This window comes from Acanthochromis polyacanthus, chromosome 11 (genome assembly GCF_021347895.1).
Source record: "Acanthochromis polyacanthus isolate Apoly-LR-REF ecotype Palm Island chromosome 11, KAUST_Apoly_ChrSc, whole genome shotgun sequence".
In the NCBI taxonomy this organism is placed as follows: Eukaryota; Metazoa; Chordata; class Actinopteri; family Pomacentridae; genus Acanthochromis; species Acanthochromis polyacanthus.
In genome coordinates this window covers 31823034-31843816 of record NC_067123.1, presented here as the reverse complement: position 1 = coordinate 31843816, position 20783 = coordinate 31823034, and the positions used below count along the sequence as shown (strand labels likewise).

Sequence of the window (20783 nt, the reverse complement as noted above, 5' to 3'; positions counted from 1 at the left end):
TGGATGGATGTACACACGTGGACAAAATTGTTGGTACCCCTCAGTTAAAGAAGGAAAAACCCACAATTCTCACTGAAATCACTTGAAACTCACAAAAGTAACAATAAATAAAAATTTATTGAAAATTAAATAATCAAAATCAGCCATCACTTTTGAATTGTTGATTAACATAATTATTTAAAAAAACAAACTAATGAAATAGGGCTGGACAAAAATGATGGTACCCATAACTTAATATTTTGTTGCACAACCTTTTGAGGCAATCACTGCAATTAAACGATTTCTGTATTTGTCAATGAGCGTTCTGCAGCTGTCAACAGGTATTTTGGCCCACTCCTCATGAGCAAACAGCTCCAGTTGTCTCAGGTTTGATGGGGGTCTTCTCCAAATGGCATGTTTCAGCTCCTTCCACATATGTTCAATGGGATTCAGATCTGGGCTCATAGAAGGCCACTTTAGAATAGTCCAACGCTTTTCTCTCAGCCTTTCTTGGGTGTTTTTGGCTGTGTGTTTTGGATCGTTGTCCTGTTGGAAGACCCATGACCTGCGACTGAGACCAAGCTTTCTGACACTAGGCAGCACATTTCTCTCCAGAATGCCTTGATAGTCTTCAGATTTCATCGTACCTTGCACACTTTCAAGACACCCTGTGCCAGATGCAGCAAAGTAGCCCCAAAACATTACTGAGCCTCCTCCATGTTTCACCGTAGGGACAGTGTTCTTTTCTTCGTATGCTTGGTTTTTGAGTCTATGAACATAGAGTTGATGTGCCTTACCAAAAAGCTCCAGTTTGGTCTCATCTGTCCAAAGGACATTCTCCCAGAAGCTTTGTGGCTTGTCAACATGCATTTTTGCAAATTCCAGTCTGGCTTTTTTATGAGTTTTTTTCAGCAGTGGTGTCCTCCTTGGTCGTCTCCCATGAAGTCCACTTTGGCTCAAACAACGACGAATGGTGTGATCTGACACTGATGTACCTTGGCCTTGGAGTTCACCTTTAATTTCTTTGGAGGTTGCTCTGGGCTCTTTGGATACAATTCGAACGATCCGTCTCTTCAATTTGTCATCAATTTTCCTCTTGCGGCCACGTCCAGGGAGGTTGGCTACTGTCCCGTGGGTCTTGAACTTCTGAATAATATGAGCCACTGTTGTCACAGGAACTTCAAGCTGTTTAGAGATGGTCTTATAGCCTTTACCTTTAAGATGTTTGTCTATAATTTTTTTTTTCGGATGTCCTGGGACAATTCTCTCCTTCGCTTTCTGTTGTCCATGTTCAGTGTGGTACACACCTTTTCACCAAACAGCAAGGTGACTACTTGTCTCCCTTTCAATAGGCAGACTGACTGATTATGAGTTTGGAAACACCTGTGATGTCAATTAAATGACACACCTGAGTTAATCATGTCACTCTGGTCAAATAGTTTTCAATCTTTTATAGAGGTACCATCATTTTTGTCCAGGCCTGTTTCATTAGTTTGTTTTTTTAAATAATTATGTTAATCAACAATTCAAAAGTAATGGCTGTTTTTGATTATTTAATTTTCAATAAATTTTTATTTATTGTTACTTTTGTGAGTTTCAAGTGATTTCAGTGAGAATTGTGGGTTTTTCCTTCTTTAACTGAGGGGTACCAACAATTTTGTCCACGTGTGTAAGTGTCCACCTTGATAATAAGTTGGACCGGTCTAAAAATGTAGACTTCACCTACAAAAAGGGCCAGAGCCAACTTTTTTGCCTCAGAAGACTTAGATCATTAGACATCTGCAGTAAGACGCTGCAGATGTCTTATCAGTCTGTCGTAGTAAGTGTCCTGTTTTATACTGCAGTCTGCTGGGGAGGCAGTATTAAAAAAACAAGGATGCAAACTGATTTAAAATGCTGGCTCTATGGTTGGAGTCTAATTGAACTTTTTGGAGGATGAAGTGGAGAGGCGGGCACTGAGCAAGATGGAGGCCATTCTGAGGGCAATCGCAGTCAGAAGCAGGAGTAGGTGGACTAGTACCAATCAGCCTGCAACCTTCACACAATATGACCGGACTCCTCTCATCATTCAATGCCGGATCGTGAAATGCCGACAGTCTGTCTTTGACTCATTTTTCACTCGAGCCGAATTTTTGTGCCGAGTTTGTTTTCTTCCCCCCTCATCCTCGCCACTCTCCATTCAAGTATCCTGGCTCTGCTCTTCCTAGTCCGGACCGCCCCCTGCTCCTGTGGATAACCCACTCTGGCCTTTTGGATCCGTCGCATAAACCGCCTTCTGTGTGCACCGCTGGCAACCTACTGGATCATCCCCACCGTACCCGACCTACAGTTTTGGCCATCACCTGCCGTTGCAGCCGCGACCACCCAGCTCCAGCCTCTGCTGCCTTCTCCCTTGCCCAGTTGTCAGCCTCCCAGCCCCTCGTTGTGGCTGGTCAGCCAGTCAAGCCCCAGCACAAGCAGTCTCAAGCTTGTTTAGAGTTCAGTAGTTCTAGTAGTTTGTTTAATCTCATCCACTTGAGGTAGTGGAGTTATACTTAGTTCAGGTTTTCAGTGTAGACTGATTCTGAGAATTCTTAGTTTTTAACTGTTTATTTGTAGAGAATTCTAGTTACAGAATTTCTTGTTAGCCTTCAGTGAGTTTATTGCGCAGTATTCCTAGTTTCTTTCTGTGTGTGTTGAGTGCTCAGACTGAGCTTAGTAGCGCTTACTAGTTTGTTTTTGTGAACACTTCTTGTGAGCTTAAGAACTATTTTGTTTCAGAAAAGAGTTTTTGTTAGCAGCTTTCCTGCCCAGAGTATACCTGTTGTGGGTCAGCCCTTTTAGTTCTAGAGTATCGTTGTTTAGTCAGCCAGCCACTAGAGGCATTATCGCCCATTAAGAGGAGGACATTCTGTTCCTCTCCTTCCGTAGAGTGAGGCACACTTCTCTTGGGAGTTGGAGTTTTTTGTATTTATTTCCTTCTTGTAAATAAACCTTATTGCTGCATCCACTTGCCTCTTTCTCTTTTCCTGAGCCTCAGAGAATTCATAATAGAAATGCAATTTTAAGTGACCATCCCAATACAACCAACATGACAACAAAGTCAGGTAGGACAGAAAACGTTTAAAATAGAGTGGATCTGAAGATTCGAATCCAGTAGACGTGTTTTTCTGGATTCACGTTTAGTGGCTAGAACCCTTATTTGTGTAAGATTTAGGTTACTTATTTACATTTCTACAAAACAAGCATATTCTCATTTAATTCTGATTTGATGATATGGTATTTTTCAAATAATTCGAGCCATCACAGTTCACCAAACCACCCTATCTACTGTTCATTCTGCATGAAAGCAGGTTGAATATAAAGAAAAGGTAATAGTGATGCTTAAATATAACCTTTTCCATAAGCACCTCAGTGATTGCATTCCAATGTCAACTGCATCACACTGAAGTACATTCATCTGTAAAAAATTTTTGATATCCAGATGTTTTGTCCTGTAAACCATTCAGTGCTCACTGAGTAAAAGTGCCATGGTTCAAGGTGAGAAGAATAATGTCAAATTATCTTGATTTCTTTTTTGATCAGCGTGCAGGACACGTTTGCTTCTATGAGTAAAGCACTCAAACTATTTTTTGCTGTAAGACGATCAACACCAAGCTGACAAAAGTGTACCATCACTTATGTGAGGCTACACCTGTCCACTTCTCTTTATTTTGACCAGACATCTGTGGTGAGCACACCTACACTGTTCTCTCTCAACAAGCAAAACCTCTTCCTATTTAGACTGCACCCACGCTCACCCAGCAATCATGCTTTTCTCTCCCTCTTCACCACTTCTCCTCTCCCCCAGGCCTGCAGACAGCCTCGCTCAATATTCACCTTATTGTGGGCGGTAATCGACAGAGAATGTGAGAAAGAAGAGAACGACAGAGAGAGATGTTTAAGTTATTTACCATAGCAATACAGGAAAGATAAAAATGACCACGTACAACGGAACTGAAAAAATGTTTCATATCAAATGTTTTCATAGCATTACCAAGAATAGAATGCACACGAAAAATGTGTTCTGGTGTATCCAGCAGTAGTAAACATGAACAAGCAGATAACATGTGAAGGACAGGTGCAGATCACTGATTACTAACACCTCAAATAAAATCTCATAACATGGATCTAAGGGTGACTGGCACACACCTGTGGTACATCCAAACACAGAAATAACATGTCACAGATCCACTGTACACCTGACAAAATGTAAAATCATATATTATGACCCATAATAACTTAAATAAAGGCATATGAAACTAGACGCCTTTAAATATACAACATGTAAGCAAGCTAAAAACACTATTGTCCTTTCCTGTTGTCCTGATTGCTTTCTAGTATCAGAGGTTTCAAAGGGAAAATACTCAACAAAATGACAACATGTATATTACATCAACAGGTCTTCAAATGTGATTTTCACTGTCTTTCCAGGTCCAATGTGATCAGTGACCTGATGAAACCACTTTGGCAGAAGAGCATCAGCAGCCATGGTGCCTTCTTTTGGAGAGCCTATGTGTTCTCTCTTTTATTTCTTTACAAAATGCCTTTAGTCAAGTACTCTGGGAAGAAAACACACACTGATGAGTGCAGGTCTGTTTGTAGTAGGTAGTCGACCACAAGCGGCCTCTGTGGGTGGTACTTCTCTTCGAGGCTGGATGCCACAGACTCAGAAGTGTCAAATCTCTGACTTTTTACTGGAGCAGGACTTGCAGCACTGCTGTCCATAGAACTTGTGGTTACAAACACCATGTTGGGGAACCAAGTGGCACCAGCTGAAGTGGTCCACACAGTGTTCAGCTGCAGATGAAACAAAAAGATAAGAGACAGGTCAAACTGGCTGCAGCCACTGACTACTGTTTAATCTGATTGTTTTTTTAAAATTATTATTTTTATTAACAGATTAGTAGTGACAAAAAAGAAAACAATCATATCTCCCACCCCATACTCAACCCCCACTCCCCCTACAAAACGAAACAAAAAAACCCAACATAGTCACCAATACACACACACACACACACACACACACACACACACACACACACACACACACACACACACACACACACACACACACACACACACAAAACAGAATAATGGGGAAAAACATGAAGAAGTTCTGCTGCAGCCACATTGAAATCTATGGAAAATCATATCAAAATATTGACAATAAAAATAAATAAAAAGATTATCTAATTCCAAACACAGATGCGTGTAGTTGTCAGCTGAAAACCGATTCAGGTGATCTGTGTTTGGCCTCAATGTACAGCACATTTTTCAAATGCTAACACACTTTGTTCAAAACTGTTAAAACCACAATCAAAACAGAATGATGGGGAAAAACATGAGGAATTTCTGCTGCAGCCACAATCTGTTGAAAATTATATCAAAGTATTGACAATAAAAATAAATTTTAAAAAATTATGTAATTCCAAACACAGCTGAGTGTAGTTGTCAGCTGAAAACTGATTCAAGTGATCTGTGTTTCACCTCATCAGAAACTATATAGAAGAAGACACTCAAAAAGGTTCTACCCACAATGCATCGCAAGAGAAGTAGGGCTGCAGCTAACAAAGCCTCGAATAATCGTCTGAGCATGAAACGGCATCAAAAGCGGAAGTGAGCGTGCAATGCAACAGAAATCACCATCCGACCGGAGCGCGGAACACGGACGGACATCAGCGCTGCATTGTGCATGTATTATGTATGCATGATGCAGCGCGGACATCCGCGATCTATCGTAAACACGGATGTCAGCGTTTACTATACAGCTGTATCTAAACGCGTACATCCGCGCTGCATCGTGCATACATAATATATGCACTGATGTCCGTCGGTGTTCCGCGCTCCAGTCGGATGGTGATTTCTGTTGCATTGCGCGCTCACTTCTGCTTTTGATGCTGTTTCATGCTCAGGCGATTACTCGAGGCTTCGTTAGCTGCAGCCCTAGAGAAGACATCAGATGTGACGTGGATGGAAACGTGGCCAAATGCAGATGCCAGGGTGTGATTGTTACAGTATACATGTGTTGTTGGTTTTTGACTTTTATCTCTTGATTTCTATTGTGCCTCCTGAATTCTGAGATTCTGCATTTTTTTAATTTACAGTAAACTTTATTTTTTGTAAGGTCCCAAAGTTTCATGCAAAGGCACAGAGAAAATACATAAATGTTGTTGAAGTAAATTGCTGCATTCCTGATTCATTCATTCAAGGACACTACATGTTATACAGAATATATAAACAAAAGAAATCTGCCAGTAGCACTAATTAGTTTGGATGCCGAAAAGGCCTTCGATCAAGTCAATTGGAAATTTCTACACCTAACTCTAGAAAAATTTGATTTTGATAAAAAATCAATTTAGTGTATTAAGTAAATCTATGATAAACTCTCAGCTAGAATAAAAATCAATGGCTCCCTTTCCAAAAGATTTTTATTAGAGAGAGCAACCAGACAGGGCTGCTGTCTAAGTCCTACTTTGTGTGCCCTATATATTGAACCACTGGCTCAATTAATTAGACAGGGCACCTCTATAACAGGAATAGAAATCAATAAACAAAAACACATAATCAGTCTTTGTTGATGATGTTTTATTCTACTTAAAAGATCCAGTAAATTCTTTTTTGCCACTCATGCAAATTCTAAAACAATTCGGCATATATTCAGGCTACAAACTTAATATATCTAAAACCCAAATCCTCTTATTTAATTGCTCACCAAATCAAAAACTTAAAGAACTAAAACTAAATTGGAATGCAACGTCACTTAAATATTTGGGTGTAAACATAACTAAGAACTTATCTAAATTATATGATAGTAATTACTGCAATATTGATGCCAATAAAGGAAAAGATCTAGATAGATGGTCTACGTACCCAATTGAGTTAACAGACAGAATTAACACAGTGAAAATGAACATCTTACCATGCCTATTGTACTTGTTCCTTTCACTTCCAGTGAATATACCACAAGCAAAATTCCATAAGTGGGACAAACTAATTTCTAGATTCATATGGGAAGGCAAAAGACCCAGGGTGCGCTATACCACTCTTCAGCTACTCAAAGAAAAAGGAGGAATGGCACTTCCAAAGCTAAAAGAATATTTTCATGCAGCCCAACTGCGACCACTTATCTATTGGTGCAATGTAGATTATGTTGCTAGATGGAAAGATATCGAACAACCCACATCCCACAACCCTATTCAAACTTACAAAGAAGAGAAATCCCAACCCATTTAAAAGATTCAGCTGCTTTTCAAGATGATCCGCTGTCCAAGTTCAGTGGCAGAGAGTTCCAAAGTTTAGGTGCCACCACTTCAAAGCCAGTCGTCTGCAGTTCTGATTCTGGTTTGAGGAATACCAACTCTAATCTCAAGACCTCAGAGACCTACTGGTGACATACAGGTGCAGTAGATATTGAATGCAGAGCTCTAACAGTAATCGTGAATGAACTGAATTTGAAATTAGATGGGGCATCATTGTGAAGAGGTCATGAATGGAGTTACAGGAAACCTCTTTGAAGACTTTGTTGAAAGCTCTGCAGCCGAATTCTGGACCATTTGCAAACGATCCATGCAGAACGTATCCATCTCAGCATGACACGCAGTAGACCTGAGCTTAACAATATTCCTCTGCTGGAAAAAGCATGGACAAATCACACCCATACCCTTACATGTTGGTCCAGAGTGAGTGTCTGGACAGAAGTGACAACAAGACTTCTGAGTGATTTACAGATGAGGAAAATGAACCGAGGCTTTCCTGCACTATAGACAGTCACTTTATGATGGTTGACCAATTGTCTAAACCCCAAAGATATTTATTATGATGATACAAAATGAAAAAAGAAAAGTAGCACCAGAAACTATGGCCGTTTATACCAAATCCACAAAACACAATTGTATTGTCTTTCAGTTGATCATGTTGGCATGCTAATATGCTGGAAATGATAACATGCTGTATTTATAATGACTGTGTTTACTACTTCAAGCCATTGTGTTAGCATGCTACAGTTGGTTTGAATGGTTTTGTATATGAGTATACTACATCCTAATCTGTTGATCATCTTAGTTTGATGTTTGAGCATGCTAAGATCTGCAAATGCACAGCAAAGGATCACATCTGTGCCAACATGAGGTGCTTGTCTTTGACAGGAACTCTTGAATTAAAGCAGAAATCTCACACTCCACTCAACTGTGGTGTTTTATAGTTATACTGAAATAAAACTGGATAAATTTTTCTTTTCTCCTCAAAAGAATTTACCTTTCAATGATGGTCCAGCAGCTGTGACCTGGCTGCCGGGGCGTTGTCCCGGAGGAGGGGGAGCAGCAGGGCAAAAGTGTGTGTTACATGCTCTAGAAGTGACAGGCCTCTGGTGGGGCAGGCAGCCAGCTGCAGGGCGACCTTGTTTGAGACACTGGATGGATCGAGTCTGGACCCCTCCACCACAGGACACAGAGCACTGAGAGAAAGGAGGGAAACAGCAGAAAGACAGAATAAAAAAGACAGGCAGGATGCAAAGGAGAAGAGGGAGCACAGAGACATAAATAGGAGAAGGAGATGAAAGTTGGAAGTGCATGGAGTAAAACAGTTGTCATAAAGGGAGCAGAAGAGGAAGGGAAAAGGATGGAGGAAAAGTCTATGCAGAGACAAAGAACAGATGAAGAAAACAAACATCCCAACTAGCATGTACTCGCCCTCTGGAAAACTGTCAGGAGATATCTTCTCTAGTGGAAACATACAGGGATCACAAGCTGGAGATCAAGCAGAATAAGACATCGAGCAATAAGAGGTTGCCCTTAAGACTTTTTGCATAATAGATGATGTAACACATAGCCTACAGAACCTTCCCCCAAAAGGCTGAAAGTGAGTGGAACTTTCTCATTTCATCTGAGGCCCATTCCACATAAGCACTGTTCCACTGTTGGCTAAGAACTACGCTGCATCTGTGAGCTTACAGAACCTACGCTGTACAGTCTGTCTCTGAGGTTTGTCAGAAACAGAGATACTGGAGCAGTGGAGCCACTCATGGTCTCCTGTCTTGTAGTGATAAGAGTTCTGGCCGAGACATAATGTTACCTTCTTTGTCAGAGATGGGGAGCTGGAAAATAAATGTTGTGAATCCTTTTTCCGTAAACTTTTTTGTACCACTTTGACAGACCTGTGTTGGACCCAGTCGTGCCATAGTGGACAACAATCAAATCGGCAATATACTACTGTATTTCTGTGTGTGTCTCTGTTCAACCAGCTGCTACTCAGGGGAATGTTTACCCTGAACGAACATCCTGGATAAAGTTGACAATGTAGAGCTGCTCCAAGCAACCATGTACACTACTGGTCAAAAGTCTTAGAACGCCCCGATTTTTCCAGTTTTTTGAAATTCAAGTAGTCCAATGAATAGCTTGAAATGCTACAAAGGTAAGTGGTGAACTGCCAGAAGTTTTTTTTTTTTTTTAAAGATAAGGTTACCCAAAACTGAAAAAAATAATGTATGTTTTAAAATTATACAAAAAGGCTTTTTTCAAGGAACAAGAAATGGGTTAACAACGTAAAGCTGTTCTGCAGCCATGAAAGTTGATGAAGCCATGAAAGATGGCGCTACCATATCCTACAGGTGTCCTAACTTTTCTTGATTACTTACAATCCCCTCTGTCTGCATATAGGTAGTGTTGGAACACACCGTGGCACTATATCCTCGAGAGCATTATTTGAACAGTGTTGTACCACAGAAAGTGTTGTGTTCCTATAAAAATGGCGAGGAAAAGGCGATTAAAAATAGAAAAGAGAGACAGACCATCATAACACTTAAAAATGTATGACTTTCCTACAGAGAAATAGTGAAGAAAGTCAAGGTATCAGTGAGCACAGTTTTCCTCACAATCAAAAGGCACTCAGAAACTGAGCAAACTCTGACAGGAAGTGGTCTGGAAGACTTAAAGCCACAACAGAATCAGAAGACAAGTTTCTGAGAGTCAACAGCTTGGTGATAGGCGGCTCACAGGGAAACAGCTTCAAGCACAGCTTAACATTGGTCATAGTAAAAAAGTTTAGAATACATTTTGGTTTCTAAATTGACTTTTTACCGCCCGGCAAAACTGCGTTTGCCGGAAGGTATTGTTTTCACCTGCATGGTCTTGCTTGCTTGCGTGTTTGTCTGTAACACTTTGGTTTCCGCGCGATAACTCCATAAAATATTGATGTAGCCTCACCATATTTGATACACAGATGTACCATAATAAGACACAGGTCAAGTTCGCATTTGGTGACCCTGACCTCATTTTCAAGGTCACAGGGGTCATCTTGGTCGCCGGGCGGTCCAAGTTTGGCAAAACTTCTAGTTTCTAACTTATTTTTTTTTATTTGTTCAATGCTTTCATTTCAGAGTACAATGAGACACTAACATGCATACTTTCCATTTTTAAAAAAAATGGAAAAATTGGGGTGTTCTAAAACTTTTGACCAGTAGTGTAGTATATATTTGGGTAAATATTCTGAATGTGACCACCCTATGAAGCACTACTCCAAGTATTGCTGCTAATAAGTCAAAAATGCAGTTTTCTTAAATTTAACCCTCTGAAAGTATTGTCCCACTACAGCATCTTCAGAACTCAGCTGCACAGGTTTTGACGAGGACCAGAAAGACAGCACACATTACACCAATTTTAAAGTCTTGCACTGGTTACCTGTCTGCTTCAGAATCGATTTTAAGATTCTTTTAATGGTTTTTAAAGCTTTTACTGGTCTTGGTCCAAATTATTTATCTGATCTGCTTTTGAAATATGTGCCTTTTAGAACCCTCAGGTCTTCAGGCAGCGCTCTTCTAACTGTTCCTCATGTTTTAACCAAAACATATGGTGAGGCCTCTTTCTGCCATTACGGCCCACGCTTGTGGAACAGTCTGCCTGAGGACCTGAGGAAAACAGAGAATGTGGACATTTTTAAAAGCAAACTCAAGACCTACCTTTTTAGCTTGGCTTTTGACTAAACTATATTTATTTATTTGTTTACTATTTTAACCTTTAAGTCTGGTTTTAGCTACTTGTGTTATTTTATTTATCGTGTTTTTACTTTATTACGTCGGCTTCAGTCCGGTCTGAAGTCTTTTATTCCTTGTATTTATTTATCTTAATTTTTATTGCTCTTATTGCTTTTATTTATATATCCTTTTATTTATTTATCTTAATTTTGTATTGCTTTTATTTATATATCCTATTTTTTCCATCTTAATCTGTTCCTTATTCTCTGGTGTTTCCCCACTGTGTGAGATAGCGTTTCCTCTAGTGTTCTTAATTCCCAAAGTTTGTGTGAGTGTGTGTTTATGTGTATGTGCGTGCGTGTTTGTTTTTATATCTCTTGTACTAAGTGCTTTTAATTGTTGTATTGTTTTTATGTAAAGCACTTTGAGCTGCTCCCTGGCATGAAAAGGGCTTTATAAATAAAGATTGATTGATTGAAATTCATGCAGTTTCTGGGCTTTTCTTTTCTTTTCTTTTGCTCCTGTGACATTCTTACTCACTTTGGCCTGATTTCACTCTCTAATATTAAGTGCTACACCGAACACAATTTCTTTACTTAATAATTTTACAAAAAATGTCACCAACATTTTCCAAAGCGTCCAAAGATGTTACTGGGGAAATGGTGACTCTACATACAGAAAGAAGTTTAGTACTTTTACTTATGATTTTTTATTTGCTTCAATACATGAGTCTGTGTAAACAGCAGAATACTTGTCACAGACTGTTGGTTGAAGCTTAATCAAACATGGCTTATCAGCTGCACCATGGAGCAGGTTTTTAAAATTCTTTCACTGGTTCTGGCGCTAATTATTTATTCTGGGTACCTTTTGAAATTAGATCTCTAGAATAATGTAATTTTGTTGAAATGTTGTAATTTTAAGGTTAGATTTGGTGAATTTTCCCAAAGGAACCAGAAAATCCAAGGATCTTTTCTGATTTTTTACTGTTTCTGATACATGATGGAAAGACAACCTTTGAAACCTACTTGTGGGTTTTGGGGTTCAAACGGTTAACCTGGAAAGTCATTAAAAACAAGTTCTTATTTACAGTGACAACCATGCAAAAGATAATAAGATTGTGAGTGAAGTGTGGAGCTGAGGTGAGCGGTGCATTTGAAGTAGGTGTTTATGCCAACCTCGCACACATCTCAGCACCAACAATCTGATCCCTGTATGGCAGCCTTCATCAAGGACCCCATTTATTCAAAAATCAACCCACGTCCAATCCTGGTGGAGGGCTGGCTGACACGAGTTAACACACAGAGGTAGACCCCTGACATGGATTAAACCTGTGTCAGTCTGGATGGGATCAGTAGTTTAGAAGCTACTGTTTACATAGTAAGATGTTTTTGCTAGTAGCAAGTAGTACACCATAATCCCCACATCCCACTCCTTTCTGACCTGATTTTGAACAAAGTTACAAAAATTGACACTTTGCAGCTTTTGGCAGTACGATTTGAACACATCCCACTTGTAATCACTGGTTGTCAAATGTGGGAGAAAAGCTTCAAAATGGAGGACTTTCAGCTGGAATGCATATGTAACACTAAAGTCTCTCATGTTGACAGTTTTGGATCTAAGCATTTAGCAAATGCACCTGCTGCCAAGGAGACGTGTACCAGCCTAAGACCACAGCGCTGGAGGTGGCTCTGCCAGGGACCACCCGAGGGAGCTCTGGACACAGACCTCGATTGCAGCCCTGCTGAAGATCCACTAAAGGTTTGGCTATATTCCTGCACCTCCGTATGGAGAACTCCACATACCTGTATGAGAGAGGACAGGCTTTCTGTTCAAAATGTCTGTTCTAACAGAGCTTCCCATTTTTAAAACATTGAAATTCTGACTCAGAGAATACCACAGATGCCACAGTGGGGTCTCAAGCATGTGTGCAGAGCTATTAAAGTGTGAAGGATGTCTTGATGTGTAGTTGCAGACACATACCCTCCCTGTGAGTCTTTCTCCCCACAGCGAAGCTCTCTCTTCTGGATGCCAGAGCCACAAGATTTGGAACACTGAAACAGAGTGCAGGCAGGAGGGACAACTTTTGAAAATGAACTCTGTGAGTGAGTGTAAATGAAGGAGGATTCTTTTAGTAGAAGACACCACAAGCTCACTAATAGTTGAAGTAACAGGGCCAAAATGCTTTACTGAGTATTGTTCAGCCATTGTATATGATGAGTAGAGTGTGTATGTGTCTTCACTGTGTTTTATCTATTGCTTTGACCCTTACACTGACCCTTTTCATTTCATATTCAGCAACATGAAGCATGTACTCTCCACTTCTCTCAATCAAACCCCTGCACTTAATATTAATGAGAACAACGTGGACAGCAGCAAGGCAGGTACGAATTCACTCATTTCTGGCACAAGGGCTAAATTTAATGTTATCTGAACTAGTATTTATACTTCCCAGGTATATAACAATTCTTCAAAAATGGATGCAACACTTCCATGTTTTTAGGGAGTTAATAAGCTTTGGATAGACAGCACATTGTGGAAATCATAGGTAAATCTTCAGTGCAATATACTGTCTAATATACCATTTGTTAGCAACGTGCTTTTCATAATCCCAGGAGTGAAGTGACCACACTGGAGGGGAAAGCAATGCACTTTTTTTTAGTGTAAAAGACACAGTGGGTTGCAAAAGTCTGTGATCACATGAAAAATCTACCAAATTTTCATGTAAACCTCAAACTGAAATCAGGAAATTTGAGGATTTATAAAACAAAAGATGTTCTGAAGTATCAAATATATAAGAAATATTTAAAACTCTGCTCTGTTTCTGGGCCAACAATCCAAATGAGCTAGATCAGTGGCATTAACCATGTTAACTCCTCTGTACAAAGATCAGACTCCCTTATGTTCCTTGGATCAACTCTTTAGAGGCTTGTTAAAGACAATCAGCTTGTAGCCACAAGTAATCTGTTATAAATATTCAGGTTTCTCAATTTTTCAACAAAATTTTACTCTCAAATTAGCACTGTTACAGTGGGAAACATCGAATCTAAACAAAGTGAAAGTGTCACAAGGGAAATAGTTATTCTGAGGAATTTAGTTCTTTCTCAGCATCAAACCAGGGCTGGACCGAAGGTTTTTAAAGGGACAGTGAACTCAATGATGCTTTATGGAAACTGGATCAGTTGTATTTAAGCATGATCAGGCAGAACAAAAGTACCTAGGGCTGAAACGATTCCTCGAGTTATTCGAGTAATTCGGTTACTAAAATTCCTCAAGGCAAAATTCTCTGAATCAGGGCTTCTTTTTAATCCTCCACATTCTAGACCCCAGGTCACTAACTGGCTGACAGTGGTCCGAGTCCGAACCCAGACTTCCTCCTATATAGCCTAGCCGCACTAGACAACCCACAGCAATGAATTTAATTCTCTGCCAGGGTCGGTCTAGTTGCCCTCGGTAAACCTCGAGGTTGGATGCTACTAAAAATGGCCGACGAATCACCATGAAGTGTGGAGTCAGAAGGCGGGTGTAACTAAGTGACGACAGAGGCGCGACGATTCTGACAGAAACAACCGGAAACAACCATAGAAACAAGGATAGACAAGAAGATGGCTGCGCACAATATACAACAGTCGTTGAGCTCCATTAGCACCAACTCTGAATAATCTTTCTGTTAACATGTCTGTAATATACTTGAGCTTCACCCATTGACTGTATAAATAAGGCTTCACCGAACTCCCGCATCCTCTGATTTCCGGCGCTCTAGGAACTACGTCAGCCTATTCGTTGTGCTGATTGATTGTATACCTACCCAATTGCTGCAGAGTGATTTGAAGGACAACCTTTTAGCCCGCCTCCCTCCCTGTCAAGAGTTCCTAGACCCTTGCATCTTCAGACCTGGGTCTAGCGTGGCTAGGCTACCTCCGATATGGACCCTGATCTATAATCAATAAATTAGAAGAGGATTTTAAATCTGACTGGACGCGTCTATTTTAACTGGTGTAGCTTTTCTAGTGTTTATGGTGTTATCAGGGGGCTGCACAGTGGGGCAGTGATGAGCACTTTCGCCTTACAGCGAGAATATCCCTGGATCGTGTCCCGGCTTTCCAGGAATCTTCCTGCATAGAGTTTGCATGTTTTCCCTGTGCTTGCGTGGGTTTTCTCCAGGCACTCCGGCTTCCTCCCACAGTCCAAAAATATGCTGAGGTTAATTGATTACTCTAAATTGTCCGTAGGTGTGAATGCAAGACTGAATGCTTGTCTGTATATGTAGCCCTGCGACAGACTGGCGACCTGTCCAGGGCGTCCCCTGCCTTCGCCCAAGTCAGCTGGGATAGGCTCCAGCCTATCCTTGTGACCCTAGTGAGGATAAAGCGGTGTATAGAGAAAGGATGGATGTTGTTATCAGATCAGAGGCTGAACTATGAAGGCAGTTTAACAAAGTCAGACTTTTTTGTGTGAGTTGACAAAAACTAAAACCTCAGTCAGTGTCCAGGTAGGGAGGTGGTTTTCAACTTTCTTTGTCAACTCAGACTTCCTGCTTCAAAATTGTCCACACTAACAGGAGCATTTAATGCATCATTTGACTCATTTTCTCCACAAAATGACATAGTGTTCTGCTGCTTCAGTCAACAGGTTGTTTTAATGGAGAACAACGAGGAACATAAAAATTTATGACAGTAAAAAGCTGCTACTGGAAATTATGTAATTATTATTTTAATTATGTATAACAGGAATGCTGGTAGAAAACTGCTAAATGTGTGAAATGTATTTATTTTACCAATTAATGCAAATGATTATTTCTAACAAACAGCTGCACAATAAAACTATTAAACTTCATATATGATACATGAAGTGCATGTAGGTCTGATACTGTCTCATAATGAAGGAAATCATTTTAATTTGTGGCCAAATCAAAGTGAAACTAATGTTACTGATTGAATATTCTCTGTAATAAATACTAATAAATTAATCAGTTTTCTTATTTGTGTTCTGTCAGCTGCAGTACCAGCAGTTTAAACAGACCAAGCATAAAAACATATATATGTGATTTCTGCATCAGCAACTAAATACATGTGAGGTTCCCATGGCTTTGAGTTTTAGTAGAATGCATCAGTACTATACTATATATGTACAATACATCTGTACTATACTATATATGTAAAATACACCTCAGATGTTCACCCGTGTTCCACCAGGATGGTTATTTCTGTTGCTCAGCACGCTCACTTCCACTTTTGACGCGTGCCTAACATGGAATCTGATTACTCAATTAATCGCCAGAATAATCGATAGAATACTCAATTACTAAAATAATTGATAGCTGCAGCCCTAAAAGTAATCACCAGCTGGTACACCTATATACTGCAAAAAAACCCAGAAATGCTGTTTCACAAGGTTCAGTAAATAAGAAAACTTTAAATAAGAACATTCCAGTCTTGCAAACCAGCAGCACATTTACAGCTTCAGACCAGACCAGTTTAAATTGACTTTTAACTCAACCCAGCATGGCGTATCACTATAGGACTACTAGATAGAATGCAAACATCTTCCAATGTAACTGCCTAAAAGATGAACACTTTTTTAAATGCAGCTGCTTTAATCTGCATTTTCATCTTGCTCAAGTCACAAAAACCACAGACGAACAGACAGTTTTTCATTTTTCCCAACCTGCCACCTCTCCTCCCAGTTCAGTTCGTGTTTTTTGATTGTACCATTTTCAACAAGCTCAGTGTGGGGATGTGAAGCTGAGCAGTAATGGTAGTTCCAGATGAAGGGTGTTGCATTCTAGTCTACTGAGAGTGCTGGCTGTGAAACTGCTCTCTGTTCTGTGATGGATTTCTCCCTGTATGATTGTTAAATGTTTTTGAAAAATGGGAGAGCTAGAAAGAGTCTGTTGTATTCTTAATTCTGAGGGACTAGCATCAAAGCTTGCTGTTTACTTTTGATGTTTCGTAGATTTGCGAGTCATATGTTAGCTGGAAATGTTTCAAGTTACATCTGCATTTAGAGTGAAACCTTCACACCACAAATCAATTAAACAGGCCACAAATTGAAGTGCTTTGCTTTGACTCTCGCCGTAAAATTCACTTTATTTCTACTTTCCTCAAGTTTCATATCTCCTTTGTCCTTACCTCTCCCCAGAGAGTGGGGATCCATTGCACCCTCTCATTCCTAGGGCATCGCCGCTGGATGCAGGTCTCCTGGGCTTTGGGTCTGTAGTGCTGTCTGCACATGCTGTCAGGCACCACTACAGCTTTGGCCCCTGGATCAGTGCTGCGGCAGAACACACTTCGCTTCCTCAGTCCACGACCACAGGACTTAGAGCACTGAGAGCACACAAGGACAAAGTAAAAGAAGTTCTTATGGACCAAAAGTCAAATGCATAGATGGTCCTCCGGACATTAATAACTGAGCAAGCAAAAGTTTATTGACTATATTCAGATTAAATCATTTGTGCGCACGCACACACACACACACACACACACACACACACACACACACACACACACACACACACACACACTGCAAGGTTAGGATTGCTTTAACCTTCAGCTTTCATCACACTGAAGCATTAGGGCAAATTAACAGAGGTAAAATCCTTGGTGCATGCATTATGCATTCGTAATTCACCATATGGTGGACAAGCAAACAGAAGATCATTGGTTTTGATGGCAGCACATTATGGCCTATCATTAAATACAATAAACCAATAACTGTGGGGTGAATGTGACCCCAACCCATCAAAGTCTCCACCCTTAGCCAACAATGCTGCTGTAAACTCCACATGAACTGCAGAGATGGACATCTGAGACAAACTGTTCCACTGGGACTGACGAGTACAGCCGTCAGGGCAGTCTATCCGACAACACTGCATTAATTTATTACACAGAAGGCGCGCGCGCACACACACACACACACACACACACACACACACACACACACACACACACACACACACACACACACACACACACACCAGTGCATGTACACGCACATCCTAGTTGTCCTCGTCAGAATGCTTTGATTGATGTTTTCAGGGAGACTGGCCTCGTCCCTGCATGAACGCCGACTGAACTCGGACTGCTGTTACAAAACAGTCCCAACACACAACATGAGTGTCCTAAAGAATGATGGCTGGAAGACAGTTGAGGGTTTGGGCTGTGCAGGTCACACCAGCTAATCGTTTGACAACGTTTTACAAACGTACGCTGTGACTATGCTGTGACTATCGCGAGACCGCCAGTGAGATTTCAGGATACAACAAGGCGGCGCCCTGCTGCTGAAGTAGAATTTGCTATTCTCAGCTCTTTTTTCTAAACAAAATTAAATTCAATCACCGCATTACTTATTTATATTTTCTTACTCAAACTGCGGATTTGGAGTACCACCCAACGTGGAGGACCTCGAGCGATTTATTGATGGATATTTTTACAGCTGCGTGATGGAGGACCCGAACCGCGACAGTCCGTCTAAAAAGAGGAAAAATGATTCTTCGACTGATATGGAAGACTTAGTTACCACGGACATCCTGGTTAATATCCTGGAGTCCATAAATAAAAAACTAGACGTTCTCAGCGTTCTCCGTGACGAAATCCGGGACCTGAAGTTAAGTTTGGAAAACGCCTACCAACAGGTAAGTGAGCTCCAACTTGATAACGCCAAAGTGCGGTTCCTCCTTCTCGGCTGTTACAACCGAGTTGGAGACGATTAAAAAGGAAAATAAAGTGCTTAAAGAGACTGTACTGGATGTCCAATCCCGTAGTATGCGGGACAATTTAATATTTTCAGGTATTTCCGAAAGCACCACGGATAATCCGGAGACAGAAATTAAGAAATTCATGACAACGGCATTAAAAATCCCCCAGGAAATGGTGAATAATATTTCCTTTCACCGAGTCCACCGGCTCGGAGCCCGTAGAGGCAATAAGCCCCTTCCTATTATTGCTAAATTCGAACATTTTAAACAGAAAGAATTAGTTAAAAGTAAAGGACGGGAGCTTAAAGGGACCTCTTTCGGGATGAACGATCAGTTCCCGAGAGAGATCAACGAGCGGCGTAAGGTATTATTTCCGATACTGAGACAGAACAGGCAGAAGGGTAAATGGTCTACGTTGGTTGTTGATAAACTTTATATCGATGGCCAACTGTACCGGGACCCCAATACCACTCCCTGGCTGTTCTGATTAGGACTGGTGAAATATAAGAGCTTTGTCTATTATTATAAAATAATGTATATATTGTGTATATATATATAAGACCCTCCAGAAAAACGCGATTATGCGATCGCATGAATTCCCGCATTAATCACCAAAATGCCGCTGATTATGTGGGGGTCAATTATTTCCCGAAAGGCCGCATAATCCCCGCAAGAATCTCACATTTCCACGAAAAAAAAAATAGAAATACGCGGGTCCCGCTTTTTTCACAATTTCCGCATAAAATGAGAAAACTATAACCAATATAAATGGAGTTATGAGTGAGTTTTTATGTGACGCCCGGCCTGACGTCATCAGTTCGCGCATTCACACACACACACACACACTAGAAGCACGAGCTGATGCGGAGCGCGGCACCAGTGTTGCCAACTTAGAGACTTTCTCGCTAAATCTAGTGACTTTCCAAAGCGTCCTCGCGACTTTTTATGTCAAAAGCAACTGGCCACAAATCTAGCAACTTTTTCTGCTGTTTTGGAGACTGACAAGAAAACTCGGATCATTCTGCAGTTTCAACGAGCAGCAGGTGCTGCTGTGAGCTTCTCCCCCTCCCAAAGCACAGGCTGTCAGTCCAGTAGCCCGGCAGCAGTCCCAGTGTCTGATTAGAGGACACATCCCTCCGCGGCCAGATGGCAGGTGAATCGCGCATATTTTTGCATATTTCACAACTATTCGCATACTTTGCAACTTTCCGCAATTTCCCCGCATAAAATGGTATAAAAACCCTGCATATTTATTCGCATAATCAAGGATTTTAGCCCGCATAATCAAGAACTTTTGCCCGCGTTTTTCTGGAGGGTCTAATATATATATATAAATATATATGTATATATATATATATATATATATATATATATATTTAATCTCACTATGGCTACTTAGAAAACTCACTGTTTTATGTTTGACCCCCTTCTGTTCACCTTCTTGTCTACCTCACCTCTCTCTGCTTACCCTAACCAGCTATGGACAACCCTATGACTCAGTATTTAATCATTGAGTATGGGTCTTGACTGACATTTTAGAACCACCGTTGAAATACTCAGCTGTTTAGTTTGTCTGCAGGACCTATTTTAATTAGGGACGAATCTGGAATTTTGTGAAATTCAACCATATTTTTCAACTGTTTTACAGTTTTCTTATCCAGATCCATCATAGATTTAAATCCCGCTATACATCCATCCAACATTATCAGTAGACTGAGTTTATTTCATGACATGCCAATATTAGTAAGCAGCTCACATAGATATACATCCAAGGCTGAATTTAAACTGTCTATATGCATAAACTAAATCTGGTCTCCTGGAATGTGTGTGGCACTCGTTCACAGGCCAAAAGAACAAAAATTCTAGACCATTTTTCAAAAGAATATTTTTTTTTGTTTTATCTCAAAAGGTTTGCATGAAACATGTTCAAGAGCTGTAAAAACACTTTTCAAGATATTTTTCCATATATTCATGTACATTAACTTTGCTGTTTGGCTCAACACATTGTAAAACACAGATACACACTGTTATTTTTGTATAAACAGTTGCACTTAATTCATTATTTCCTCATTTTAGCCTTGAAAATACAAAAGTCAAGTCACACATTCAGACAGTAGCTGCTTT

At 40.4% G+C, this 20783-nt stretch overlaps 1 protein-coding gene across 3 annotated transcripts in view; it reads right to left on the bottom strand.

Annotated features, from left to right (window-relative positions):
• Positions 1-3893: 3893 nt before the first annotated feature.
• adamts18 (ADAM metallopeptidase with thrombospondin type 1 motif, 18) overlaps positions 3894-20783 on the bottom strand; it is a 202534-nt gene continuing 185644 nt past the window's right edge. For 2 of the 3 annotated variants that reach the window (XM_051955807.1, XM_051955809.1), the window contains 5 exons: positions 17095-17289; positions 12947-13017; positions 12603-12768; positions 8254-8452; positions 3894-4797 (listed from right to left, as the gene is read on the bottom strand). In XM_051955807.1, the coding sequence (XP_051811767.1) occupies positions 4676-4797; positions 8254-8452; positions 12603-12768; positions 12947-13017; positions 17095-17289 (753 nt within the window). In that variant the 3' untranslated portion in view covers positions 3894-4675. The other variant, XM_051955808.1, reaches the window with a different exon arrangement.